Source organism: Thunnus maccoyii, chromosome 18, assembly GCF_910596095.1.
Source record: "Thunnus maccoyii chromosome 18, fThuMac1.1, whole genome shotgun sequence".
Taxonomy (NCBI): domain Eukaryota; kingdom Metazoa; phylum Chordata; class Actinopteri; order Scombriformes; family Scombridae; genus Thunnus; species Thunnus maccoyii.
Genome location: NC_056550.1, coordinates 6,245,938 through 6,259,214, shown reverse-complemented (window position 1 = coordinate 6,259,214; position 13,277 = coordinate 6,245,938). Strand labels below are relative to the sequence as shown.

Below are 13,277 nucleotides of genomic sequence, written 5' to 3'. Positions count from 1 at the left end.
AAAAGCTAGAATAAACATTTCTTCATACATACGTAGATGAGAGCATCATCTCTGTAGTGATAAAATGATGCTGACACGTGCTAAGCTGCATGAACATCTTTATTGCTTCAAATGATTATTTTCTTGTTATTCAACTGACCTTTTCGTACTTGAGTATCAGCTTCTGCACGTTTCTCCTGATTACACTCGCATATACACACATAGGATATACACATGCACAGTTGCTTAATTTAACAATCACTCATCACCATGCCAACTAACTCCCTAACCTGCAAGAACATGGATTTCAGTGAACCATAGCATGATTACTATGTTGTTGTAGATGATGAAAACAGACTCTGGGGCTTTATAGCAACGCTAAAGATATTGTCTTTGCTGCCCTCTGCTGACTCCGAAGTGGTATCATCTTCTTATTTTTAATACACGTGAGGGAAACAGATTTGGACTCAATACAAAAGTATATTGAAATACTGGCGCTCTTGTGTGTAATGACAGACACATTGCAAAAGAACCACAAGAAGATTAAATAATTATCTCCGCTAAACGTGACTGCATGTCTCCGTGAAATTCACACTAACCATTCTTCGCCTCCGTGAACTCCCCTCCAGCTGTTATAATCAAAGCTCTCGTGTTTTGAAGATCTCTAATAGAAGTTGAGCTGTTGAGTAATAGCCGGCACACCCACTGTCTCTGTCTCTGTCTGTCTGGCTGTCAGACTGTCTTGCCGCCTGCAGGGACAGCGGGAGAGAAACCTGCCAAGTGCACAGCTCCACTCCTCGTTGCCTGCATTTGTCAGCACTTGTCAGTCAAACCTTACCCTTCTCTTGTTCTCTTTCACCGACTCTCTCATCTTCCAACACTTGATCTGTTGGGAGGAGAAATTATATCTACACTCAAATGAGCAATGTGACATTTCGTGTAGTTGCTTTAGATGTTTAGTTTGATTACTGGATGTTACTTAGAGATAACTTATGATATTTAGTTTTTTGGCTTGGTTGTGGTGATATGTAAAGGGGTACTCAAGTGATTTAGTATTGCATTTCCATAAAGTTTGGGGACTTACAAGAGTCAGATTAAATGAAAAAAAGGTCACAATTGAAGCAGCTGAGACTGAAATATCCTAACTTTTATTCTCTAGTATGGGTCAAGTGCAAAAACAGTTACAGTTCCCATAATGCAGCTGGATAGCTTCTTTTATTAGACCCTCCCTGCTTCCTAAATGCTCGCTTCTTTCAAACCCCACACCTCCAGTTTGTAACAGAGGCTTTGTGTTAAATAAAATAAAAAAACAAAATGAAGTCTCAAGCCCAAGCTGAGATGATTACATCACTATTACATCATCAGGGTTGTTTTTAGTCCAAAAAAAGAACTGAACTTCATGTGTAAAATTGGCAGGGTGCCCCTTTAAGGTTTCCTAGAATAATGATCAACTTGACACAATGATGCTGAATCTGTCAAAGATTTATTTATTTTCAAATATGAAAATGTACAGAGAGACATCAGACATTGAATTCTTCTCATCACCTCAGTACAGAAACAGGGCAGTAATAAAAACATGTTCAAACTGGACATGAATAGAGACTGAAGGGTGTGTGAAACACTAAAACAGTACTGTAGATGTTATAGTGCCTTTCCTAAAAGGAGCTCCTGACATAAAAATGAAATGCTCTTTTGACATGACACATAACGAGTGACGGTAAACAAGTGCGTGGAAGAAAACGAACTCAGAACAAACCTTTCTTTTAGCCTTCGAAACCAATGGAGTTTTTGACAGCTACTAATTTTATTCCAGCTTTTGCAGTCGGTGATTCTGTGTGTATTTACTGTCTGTCTGCAAGTGTTTACAGGTTTGTGCAAACTTGTTTCAGCGGCGGGAAACATGTGCAGTAAGTCATTCCACTCTAATTACAAATCTGCAAACATTTCCTCCCATCGGTTTGTTTTAACCTGCTGGCTGATTTCCAACTGAATTGAACGCAGCTTCAAAACCACCAAACCCTGTTATCTCTGATGATTTGATGTAAACAGTTTCATGTGTGTTTTTAGTTGTCACAGTGTATGGAATAGAGACATTACTATACACTTAACACTATTACAGATAAGCCCCCCTATCTGAGAAACATTGATAGGAGCTGAGATTAAGTAGTGGTTAAAACCTAGACAGCAGGTTATGAGATGAATGTTTATGGACATTTATTACAATATACAGTATTTGAAATAAAAACAACACATTGTTAGAAGTTTGTTAGGCTCGACAGTTGAGTCCTTGTGAACATTTGCTCCTGTGGTTGTGCTGTATTTAAAGGCTCATTCACAGTAAAACTGTGTCTGTCCTTAAAAGTCTAGACGTCTGCAAACACTGACTGAGTCAGCGTCGGCCCTCAGTTGACGTTGGCCATGAACTGCTCTGTGAAAAGCTTCTTCAGCTGAGCCACCTCCTCACTCAGAGAGTTGAGCTGAGACTTCAGGTAACCGTTCTCATGCTGATACCGGACCTCCGCTTGTCCTTGCGTGGGAGGCTGCAGGCTGTAGCCGGCTGCTGAGGCATTGTATTGAGGGGACTGTCTCCCCCTCCTGCCCTCCTCCCCCTCCAGCTGCTGGAGCCAGGGGCCAGTGTGCCCCGCTCCGGTTTCACCTCCGCTCAGTCCTTGCCCTTTGAAGGCCTCTCTTTGACCTTCCCGTGCCGCGAGGGATAGCGTGGGGCTGCGTCTGCTGTTATCCCCTGCAGCATCGCCCCCATCCCCGCTGCCAGGCGTCTTGAAACGTAGCTTGTGTGGAAGGTTTTTCATTCCCTCAGCATGGTCCAACTTGCTTACAGTGAGAACCGCAGTGTGTTGGACCTCAGCAGGGGAGTGGTGGAGGTCATAGCCAAGCTCCTCTGCCCTGTGTGGGGATAATTTCCCATGGTCACTCAGTCGGTCTTCAAAGAAGATAGGGCTGCCCACACTGGACCCACCTGGTGTTGAGAACCCTGAGTCCTCTGACAGGTTACCAGCATCCCTGGAGCCCCGCGCACTCAACTGGCCTTTCTGGTTGCTGGGATGTGAGGTTGAGGAATTGGGGAGGCCTCCATCCCCCCTGTGGAGATAATAGTGGGGAGTCAAGCTTTGAGTGGTGTGTTGAGAAGCCGTTGTGAGTGGCAAGATAGGGGCATTGGAGGGGTCTTTGACCAGGCCAAAGCGGAACTTCAGAGCCAGCAGCTCTGCCCTGAGACGTGCGTTCTCCTCCAGCAGAGCCAGCACACGGCTCTCCAGGACCATATCGTTCACACGCCGCTTTTCTCTGGAGCGCTTCGCGGCCTCGTTATTCTTCCTCCTCTTGTCCCAGTAGCCGTCATCCTTTTTGTCAAGGGGGATGAACTCGCGCTTGCGCCGGATGCTGGAAGCAGGACTCTCTTTGCGTTTCACAGCGGAGCTGCGACCCAGCAGGGAGCGGGCCAGCAGGCTGCTGGAGGTCAGGATGGACACAGCTTCATCTGTGAAGGACAAGGGCGCTCCTCCTCCTCCTCCTCCTCCTCCTCCTCCTCCTCCACCACCACCACTTGGAGTCACTGCTGCAGGTGGCTGCAAGGTCTGGAGCACAGTCACATCCTGTTGCCCCCTCATCGGCTGGGACTGCTCCTCAAACATCACGCCTGGTACACTCAGTCAGATTGAACGAGTCTCTCCTTGTTGCTAAGAGCAGAAGGAACCGCTGTGTGGTGCTGAGCGCCCGCTAGATGTTCAGAGGCAAGAATGCAGAAACAGTGCCACCTAGTGATCGCAGTGACGGAGGGAAAAGAGAAGAGGGATTTAGTGGTTATGCAAGAGCCATTACAACACAATATTATGTAACCCCATTACATCTCTCCAATAAAACTGGAGCGACTTGTACCATAACCTTGCAAGCCTCATTATACGTTCAGTGGAACAATGCGTGTTGTAAACACAGAGCTAGTCAGCCATGCCAGACTTTTGGTATTTAATTAAAATCTGACATTAACCCACAAATATTTTAACCTAAACATGTTTTTAGTTTCACACCAAAACAAACATTCACGGGTTTACATTGCGTTTCTTGACCCTCTTTATATTTGATCTGTCATCCTTATTAAACCCAATTAAGTCATTTGCGATCGGTTTCCGGTCTGACTGTTTTACTTGCTTCATCAGCACTGACCCACATGTGTGACAGGAACATGCTGATCTCCCGTCGGCCGCTTATAACAATCTGAGCTGACCTGACTTCACTGTTTTACATCACACCCAGCAGCGTTGCTGGCGTGTGAGAGAACACATGTGGGTTTACAGGCAAATGAAAGTTTCTCAGAACAAGCGGCAACTTCTATTTTGGTTTGCTTCATTTATAAAGATAAAAGTAAACAGCTTCCGTTTGTACTGTTAAATACGATCTAAGCACTGGCATGTAATGTATATGTTAGGGTGACAAGGCATAAAAGATTGCAGCTTGGCATCACAACAGAACAGCGAAGGTCTATCTATTACTATATAGTCTAATACTATTTCGGCTACGGAAAGTCTTTAGAAAACGTGCGCTTATATTCTAATCAGTCACCTTCAATGTTTGTTGTTTTATTCCGCGAAACATGCTCAATGGTCCGTAATGTAAAAAAAGAAAGTTTAAGAAAATCAGATATAAAGAAAAATCTATTTAAAAAATAACTGTACCTCTGATGAATGATCAATGTCCTCCTTCGGTGCGCGTGTGTCCTCCGCCTCTCCAAACGTCTTGTGGGTTCAGGAAGAAGCGCCTTTCTCTGTCTTCTTCTCTGGTTTAATACTGCAGATCCACTCAGCGCTGTTACTTAATATTATCATCAGTGTGGCGCACCTCCACTCTGCTCCACTTGGAATGCCGCAGCTCCTATTTGTAACGTTGAGTTCAGCTCAGGACGGTGCCTATCCTCACATGAACCAGCGGGGCCCTGTTTGTGTGCTCGTGTGTGTGTATGTGTGTGTGTGTGTGTGTGTGTCTCTGAGCCCGCCTTCCCCCCTGTCCCCCCCCCCCCCCCCCCCCACCCTCCTCCCTCCGCCATCCAAAGGAAAGCTCCTATCGGCTTTCACATACCAGATCAAGCATCATCATCACCATCATCATCACCATCATCTGACCTGGCTCGCCCCGCCCCCTCTGACAGGATAATCTACCCATAACAATTAGGCAATGTTACAAGCAGCTGTATAAGACAGAAGACATACAGTGTTTTCAGTGTGAGATGTGATCATAGAGCTTCATATATTCTTAACCCTGATGTTCTGTTTGGGTTCCTGCAGACCCCTTTAAGGAAAGTCCTCTTGAACAGCTCAAAACAGTCTTTTATCAGTTTGAAACATCATGACTTTCCCAAACTTTATGAGAATTGCTCATGAACATGATTTTGAAGTGATGACATGTTTCAGAGGTTGCATTACTTCTGGTACTTCTGTTTGAGCTCTGAGAAAAAAAGTTAAACAGAATGGATTTTCATCATGCCCTATATCTGTGATTGGTGTAGACAGGACTTTTTATGCAACATGATTCCTTCCAAATCTTAAATTAGGCTATCTGGACTTTTATAATAGTTTGTTGTTGAGAGGTCTAACAGGGAGTTAGATCCCCAAATATATGTGCTCCTGCTTTGTAAGATGTCAAATTGTAAATTTCTCTGTCTATGAATGACTTATAATAAAACGAATATATATTTTTTCATGTATGGTCCATATATTTGGTGTAATAACAATACTTAATGTTAATCTCCATATTTTGTCACCTTTATCAAATGTGCAGTTTGTGGTAAAGGGAATTGTCACCACTTCAATACTTATTAGACATATTAGGTTTTAACAAGGTCAGGAGAAAAAAAATAGTTGGTTTTGGTTCTTCTGTGTGTGTACATATGGGGTTCAATACAATGAGGAAGTAAAATATGAGGAAGTAAAATGCTAATTTCCCCCTTCCATGGAAATTTACGCCATTCAAGTTGAATATTAACTGAAGCAAGTGCTGCATTATTAGCTAATTTTGTGGCCATGTTTTGCACAGTGACCCTTTGTTAACATTGAGTTTCATGACCTTTATATATCTAATGCAATCGAATACAACAGCTCTGCCATAAATCCTACTTTTACGAAGCTTATCCTTTTTCAGTTTTTGTTGACATTGTCAGAAAGGTGATAATTCTACTTTATGTTTATTATTGAGGTCGTAGTGGGTGGTGGTGGTGTACTGGAGTGCATTATATAGAAAAGTGTTCCTAGTATTTTGCCCCTCTCATGTATGTTAATGGAGTCAGTAAATATACTGTACAGCCAGCAGCCACTACAGTAAACAGACTGTAAACAGGGGGGAAACAGCTAGCCTGGCTCTGTCCAAAGGTAACAGAATCCACCCAACAGCACCTCTAAAGCTCACTAATTAACTCACTAATTAACACTTTATATCTCATTTATTTGATCTGTACAAAAAGTGAATTGTAAAAACAACGTGATGTGGTTTTTCAGGTCATTGTTTCGGGTGCAGTAACTTCCTAAAGTCTCCGCTGGTCGACTTGCAACCTCACAGTGATGACGACAAGACTTCAAGCGGATAAGAATATTTCCGAAAAATGTAAAACTATTCCATAAATGGGAACTTTGAGGCAGCAGGGTACATACACATTACACAGATGGCAGAAGGTGAGGAGTCAGAACAGTAAATTTTTGCCCTGGGGCCTCCTAACATGTTAATTCAGGCGTGTATGGTAAAAACAGCTTTTTTAAATTTTGAAGGATGTGAAAGTATTAGAGTGTCCCATTGAAACAATGACTCATTTCCCCTACTTATAATTAGAACCATATTACACATTCCTGCCTAGTAGTCTTTCCTAAGAATTTACAGATATATCAGTTACTTTCTAGGAAATTAGAGGTGAGGCCAGATAATCGCTGCCTGAATCTGCGTGAAACCCTGCAGAATTATGTAATGTGCCATACTTAAACAGATATATAAATATAGACTGTTTTGTAGCACACAGTGCACAGCACATAATGTTGTGTAATCAATAATAATTCCCAGCACTGTTAATGACAAACAGTTTAACGTCAGTTGATCTTGATAGCACTTCCATGGTTACAGATCTCAAGGGTCCAAATGTGAGTAGTATCCTGTGTGTTACACAACATCTGAACCATTGTTACCACAATAAGTGATTGATCCTCCATAGTGCCTTTGATTAAGGACGATAAATGTGTGTGCGTTTGTTTGCTGACCTTACTTACACCTGTATGTTGGGCAGCAGGCGACACGTGGCTTTGTGTGTAGAGAGTTGGAGCAGCACAAGGGCTTCAGCCGAGAACCTCAACTAACCTCCGTTTTACAGCGAACACACACACATTTGTGTGCTTTCAGGAGACAATGAACTCCATGTACTGTATCATATCACATATGTAAACCCCCTGAGCAAACATGCTCAAGTTTAAAATGAGATACACTCTGAGCCCCTTGCCCCTTACTGCTGGGACACCTTTGGTTTCTGATGGACACAGAGGCCAGTGCCTGTGCAGTCACAGTGCAGAAACTCGTCCAAACAAGACTTTGTTAATGTGGAAATTTCCACCTAAAAGTTGCATCATAGAAGACATGCTCTCTGCCTTTAGTTGTACTATATGACTTGTAATGTCTTGTTGTCAGTGATGATAGCAATACAAGGCTGCAAGGTAATGCTAATGACAGTATAGTTTCATAAAAATAAAGAAATTAAGGGAGTAATTAGACATTTTGGAAATATGCTTATTTACTTTTTTTGCCAAGAGTTCCATGGGAAAAAATTAACACCAGGGCAGATTTTCTTACCTTTGGACTGAGTCAGTCTTTGTGCTTCATATTTATTGTACAGACATGAGAGTGGCAACGATTGTATTTAACTCCGGCAAGAAAGCAAATAAGCATATTTAACAAAATGTCACACTTTTCCTTTAAATTGAGGGGACTACTTGGTGTGTTTTCCTTTAAGACATTTACAGATATCTCACATCTCGTGTTACCTTTTCACTAAAACAAACAGCAAAGAGAAAGTCGGTAAAGTGTGTTATCTTGCTTGGAATTTACTGTCCTGTAGTCCTGTTCCCAAATATTAATCAATCATGAGTTCAACTGTGTAGTTTAAGATATTCCATAATATTAGTGGTTTCAAATCACTTTTCCATTTCAAAGCACTTTTCCACAATGTGCACAAAAGATGAGAATTTTACAGTGCCATGTGTGTCCGGCTGATGCCGTTTATGGGTGCAATAGATTGATACTTATCTGATCCTGAAAGTGTCTCCCGGTTGGAGACTAACAGCAGAGAGCATACGATAGCAGCTTAGCTACGTCACTGAGTGCAGAGGGGGACAGAGATTAACACTGTGAAGTATCAGATCCTCCATTTACTATATGGACAGTACATCCTCTGGACCTGCAACATGACACTATGCACAGAGGCTGCCTAAACTACATGCTAATACTAATGTTTCTCTCACGCTTTATGAACCTGCCCGCTCAATAATGGATCATTGTCACAAACTGCTGATCAAAACACAAACTGTACTGACATTTAGTGGAATATGCCAACTGGCAGCCAGGCTACTGCCTTCAGGCACACTCAGTTGCAAGCAGAGAAATGTTTAATTGGGAAGTTACATTAGTCATGTGTTGGCTTTGTAAGCCACTGGCACCTGTGGGTTTCATAATCCAAAGAGCCAGGAGGTCCCGTTGTATAAAAAGACAATCATCAAAGTAGATGAGAGAAAACCTGGGTATTATGCTTAAAGACTGGTTCTATCAAATATTACACTCCACATATAATATATCCATAAATGAACATTTTATTATTGATACTTTTCTTGGCTCTTTTTCATTTAACTACCTCAGCAGAGAGATGGAAGACACTCTATTTTTACCACTGCCTCTGTGGTAGCCGTTTCTCATATAAAATGATCCATTACTTCATGCTACAGCTGCAACTGAGTCTCAGGAGGCACAGGAAGAATGGAAAAATAAATGAGGAGAATGAAAAAATAGAAGGTTTAATGAAATTATTACTTGTGTAAATAAATAGATAAATAATACAAGAAGGCAACATGGATAACATGATGTCCGTTTGGTTTATGCAACAGGAAGTGAGTTACAACATACATCTGGTTAACAGCTCAGCTTTTGAAATATGTGTAAGTAACACATCCACTTGAGAAAGCGGTTTTGCATTTGTTCTTTGGAAGTTAACAAAAAAACATCTCAAAGAGGATCTTAGCATTATCAAATATTAGTCCCTTAACTGTCTCTATGATGAAGCAAAAAAGTGTTGCAAAATGACCTCTATGTCTGATGATTTGTTTGGTTAGATGTTCACAAAGGACGTGACATTGTTTCAGATAAAGTAGATTACGGCAGCAGTTACTGGATTTTTTTTTTTCTTATTCATAAACACACACAACTTTCATCAGTGGTATCAGAGTTTGTTGAGGAAAAAATTACACATGAAACCAATATATAGAAATCTTTTGATATTGAGTCATTATGTAACTTAATGAGAAAAATGTCAACATGAAGAGCATTACTGCGGATGCAGTAACTTAATGTTTACCTGAAACCAGTGACGGTTCAACAGTAAACAAAATGAAAAAAAATGTATTCACATTTGCTATGTCATTATCTTAAACTGTGTTGAGTTGATCTTACATTTTCTCAAAGTGTATTACCCAATACAAGCATCAGCAAGTCTGCCAGGACTGTGTTGCAGTCAGTTGACTTAGTAGGAAAACAACATAAAGTGAGGAGGAATCTCATGAGTTCAACAAGTTCAAACTGAATTCTTGACATTCTAGCAGAGCCTCTTATGGAACAGCTCACCTTGTAGCTTTGACCTGCAGGGAAAGAGGGCAGATAATCCTGTAAACAGCTCGCGTTGTCTCAACTGAAAAACATGTTATGTCTCAGTGGAGCTTGCAAACATTTACACGAGGACTGTTTGTCACATTGACTGCCTGAAACCTGTAAACTGAAAAGGATACATAAAAGACAGCATTTAAAAGACCAGAGTTAAAAAGAGACATAGAAAGAAAAGCATACTATGCAGGATTTTCCTAAAAAAAAACAATGTATAGACTCATACAGAAGTAATCCTTCTCAGTCATCACTTATGACGCACTATAAGTGTGGTGGTGTATATATGTACAGAGGCTCTGCCTGTATTTTCTTATTATTTTGCTGTGTTCGGGACATTTCCAGGCATCAAACTTTTGGCAGTAGGTGTGTAGCGCCCATTCAACAACAGCGTGCAGGGTGTAAGATTAGGACTCGTAGCGTAGCGACCACGTTACATCGCTGTCTCCATGTCTCTCCTCTGCTCCGCTCTGCTCTGTCCGTGTCATGGATACATAAAGAGCTGCAGGTCTGTGTGTCTGCTTGACTGAGGGCGGGGCTGAGCTACACACACAGAGACCAGAGAGGCCACAGCGGACAGGATGAAGCTCTGCATTCAGACCAAATCCTGCAATGCAGCACCTTCCCGCAGGGTTGTGCGGAGGTGTGGGCGTGTGTATCTGTGCTTTAGAGTGTAACCACCGTGAAACAATATAAAAATAATGTTTTATTTATCTGATTCAGGACTGTTTTTTGCCAGCGTCGCTTGTTCTATTCATTCATTCTCTAGCTCACTAGAGAGGAGGGCCAACTTTGAATGCTGTGTGTTTACAAACACCAGTCAACAAATCCTTCATACCATACCTTTAACAATTACATTAATTATCTGCAATTTTGTCCATGCCTATGGAATAGAGCTGTCAAGTTTGTATTTTCATGTAGTAGGGATGTAGTATTTTATGTGTATTACACCGCAGATTCAACTAGGTCTATCTGTAGACCCGCAGTCACTTTACTACATTTAAACCTTTTTTTAGGTGGCTAAAATATGTTCTGCTGCCGTCCCCGTCCACAGCAGTACAGTGCTTAGCTTCCGTGCCAGTACTCCTGTCTGCTTCTCCAAACCATGTCAACCCCCATTTACTGCAGGTAGATGGGGGTCGGCACTGACTGTGGATAACTACGTCATACAACCCTACTTCAAAAAACCCTGAACTATCCCTTTAACATACAGGTGTAGGTTGTAGAATGTGAATGTGAAAGCAAATACTTGTCTAGCAACCACATATATGAACTAGTAAACAATAACGTTTTTTACAACACAAACAGTGAGAAAAATGAACCAGTAGCTAGCTGGAGAACTTATAGTCAGGGCACAGCAGGTCATCTGAACATGCAAACAAGTAACATTTTTCTACAGGGAAGCATACAATTCCACATATATGCATAGTGATAAAGTTCCCAATGATAAATGCATACACAGGAAATGACTAGTTGAGTGTGTTGAGTCGTTCGACACTCCAGCCTCTCAGTTTTGAGGATCTTCTGCTTTTCTTTGTCTATATGGTAGTAAATTGAATATATTTGGGTTTTGGACACCTTGAGGTATCAAAAATTGTGATGGGCATTTAACACTATTATTAATTGAGAAAATAATTTACAGACTAATAATCATTAGTTATAACAAATGAAACTCAATTAACTGTCTCATAACTTTGTCTTCATGTTCCTCATAATTAGTACCAAATTAAAAAGCTCTTTCCACATGTACATTACACCTGTGCAGGGTCAGCAGTGGTAGACAGTATACATTTTGTTCTCTGGCAGTAAATATATTTGAATACTAGTAGAACAATGAAAATAAGACTGTTTATGACGTTAACATTTACCAACTGCGTTCCAAATGATATTTTACAGCCCTAGACAGTATCATTTTTTCATCCTGGCTTTTTTCATAATTCATCAGCTCTGGGGGGGATTCTGTCTGCAGCAGCGGTAGACAGCAGGGTGGATATGAAAATATCTCTGCCCTGTTCTTGCCAAGTGGGTGGCACAGACAAGACTCACAGCAAGACTGTTTACACCAGCTGACTGGCTTTACAATAACAGCCACTGGGAGTCAGACAGATGAGCTGGGAGGTGTTAGCCAAAGTTGACGGGCAAAGGCATGTTACGTAAAGTGCCCTGCAGGGGGCGGTGGGGACGAGCTTAAAATACACTGTGAACCTGACCACAGGGGAAGTCCATAGAGGAAGACAAGGATGGGAGGAGGCTGTCACTTCGCTGACACACTTAGCTGCGGCAGGAAGAAGGTCATGTAGATGGCTATCGATCACCTTCAGCTGAACGCTGGTCAAGCTCCGACTTTCTATTATCCATTCCCCAGTTCCTGTAAGGCATTTGGTTTCTACGCACATTTTTGAATATTTTTTTAATACTCCATCCTCTGTGCCCCCTATGCAGCGACCCCTGCCCCCTTTCTGCCCTTTAGCTTTTATTGCAGTCTGATGTTGTTTAAAAAAACCTTCATGTTTGCTTCATTATGGCTCAGAAAGAAAATCCTGCTGCGGTGACACAGTGCGGTGCACCAACTAATGTGATAACACTCAGCTAGTCAACTGGTATTATGAAAGATAAGAGGAACGGTTGACTACACTGTCAGTAACATGATATATCAAAAATTACAGTAATCAACACATCTTTTTCAGACCACTGACCGTTTACCACATCGAATCAGGTTCTGCTTACCTATTTTCACTTCCTCTTCTCTCAACTTGATCTCTTTCTACAAATATTTTCTCTTTTTGACTCAATTGCCTCACTGAAATAATTCTACATTTTGGGAAATATGCTTATTTGCTTTCTTGCTGGGAATCAGATCAGAAGAATGATACCACTCTCCAGGCATAATAGTGCTGTATTCTTCTCATCTAATTCTCAGCAGAAAAGCGATAAGCATTTTTTTTGGGGGGCAAAATCTACTCAGCTATGCTTCCAAATTTTTTTTCGAGACAGACTGGTGTGTAAAAACATTCCATATACAACCAAATTTAGCTGCCTTGACAATCATTTTTTGCTCGGCTGGTGACGAAGAAAAATGCAGTTAAAAAGAGAGCTTTGCTCATGTTATGAATCACTGCTCCCCTGAGACATGTATGCAGAAACACCTTTATGTAACAGCTTGTCTATACCACAGACACACAGTCAAGCCCCTATCCAAGCCTCACACACACACACGAGAGATGTTTTGCCGTAGCTATAAATAGGCTATGACTCAGTTTGTTTGACTTGGGGGGCTGTTTCATAACAAGCAGAGTGCGTGCGTGTGTGTCCGTGCGCATGCGGGTATATGTTTATTGATGATTTGTTGTCAGTGTGCAGTCGTTTATATGCTCCCCCACTAAACGCTTCAGTCACCC

General features: G+C 41.6%; 1 protein-coding gene across 1 annotated transcript; it reads right to left on the bottom strand.

Moving 5' to 3' along the window:
* Nucleotides 1-1,440: 1,440 nt before the first annotated feature.
* nfil3-6 (nuclear factor, interleukin 3 regulated, member 6) lies at nucleotides 1,441-4,963 on the bottom strand. Its single transcript, XM_042393487.1, has 2 exons — nucleotides 4,668-4,963; nucleotides 1,441-3,752 (listed from the first exon to the last, which is right to left on the bottom strand). The coding sequence occupies exon 2, from the start codon at nucleotides 3,627-3,629 to the stop codon at nucleotides 2,382-2,384; it is 1,248 nt and encodes a 415-aa protein (XP_042249421.1). The 5' UTR covers nucleotides 3,630-3,752; nucleotides 4,668-4,963; the 3' UTR covers nucleotides 1,441-2,381.
* Between the last annotated feature and the right edge of the window lie 8,314 nt (nucleotides 4,964-13,277).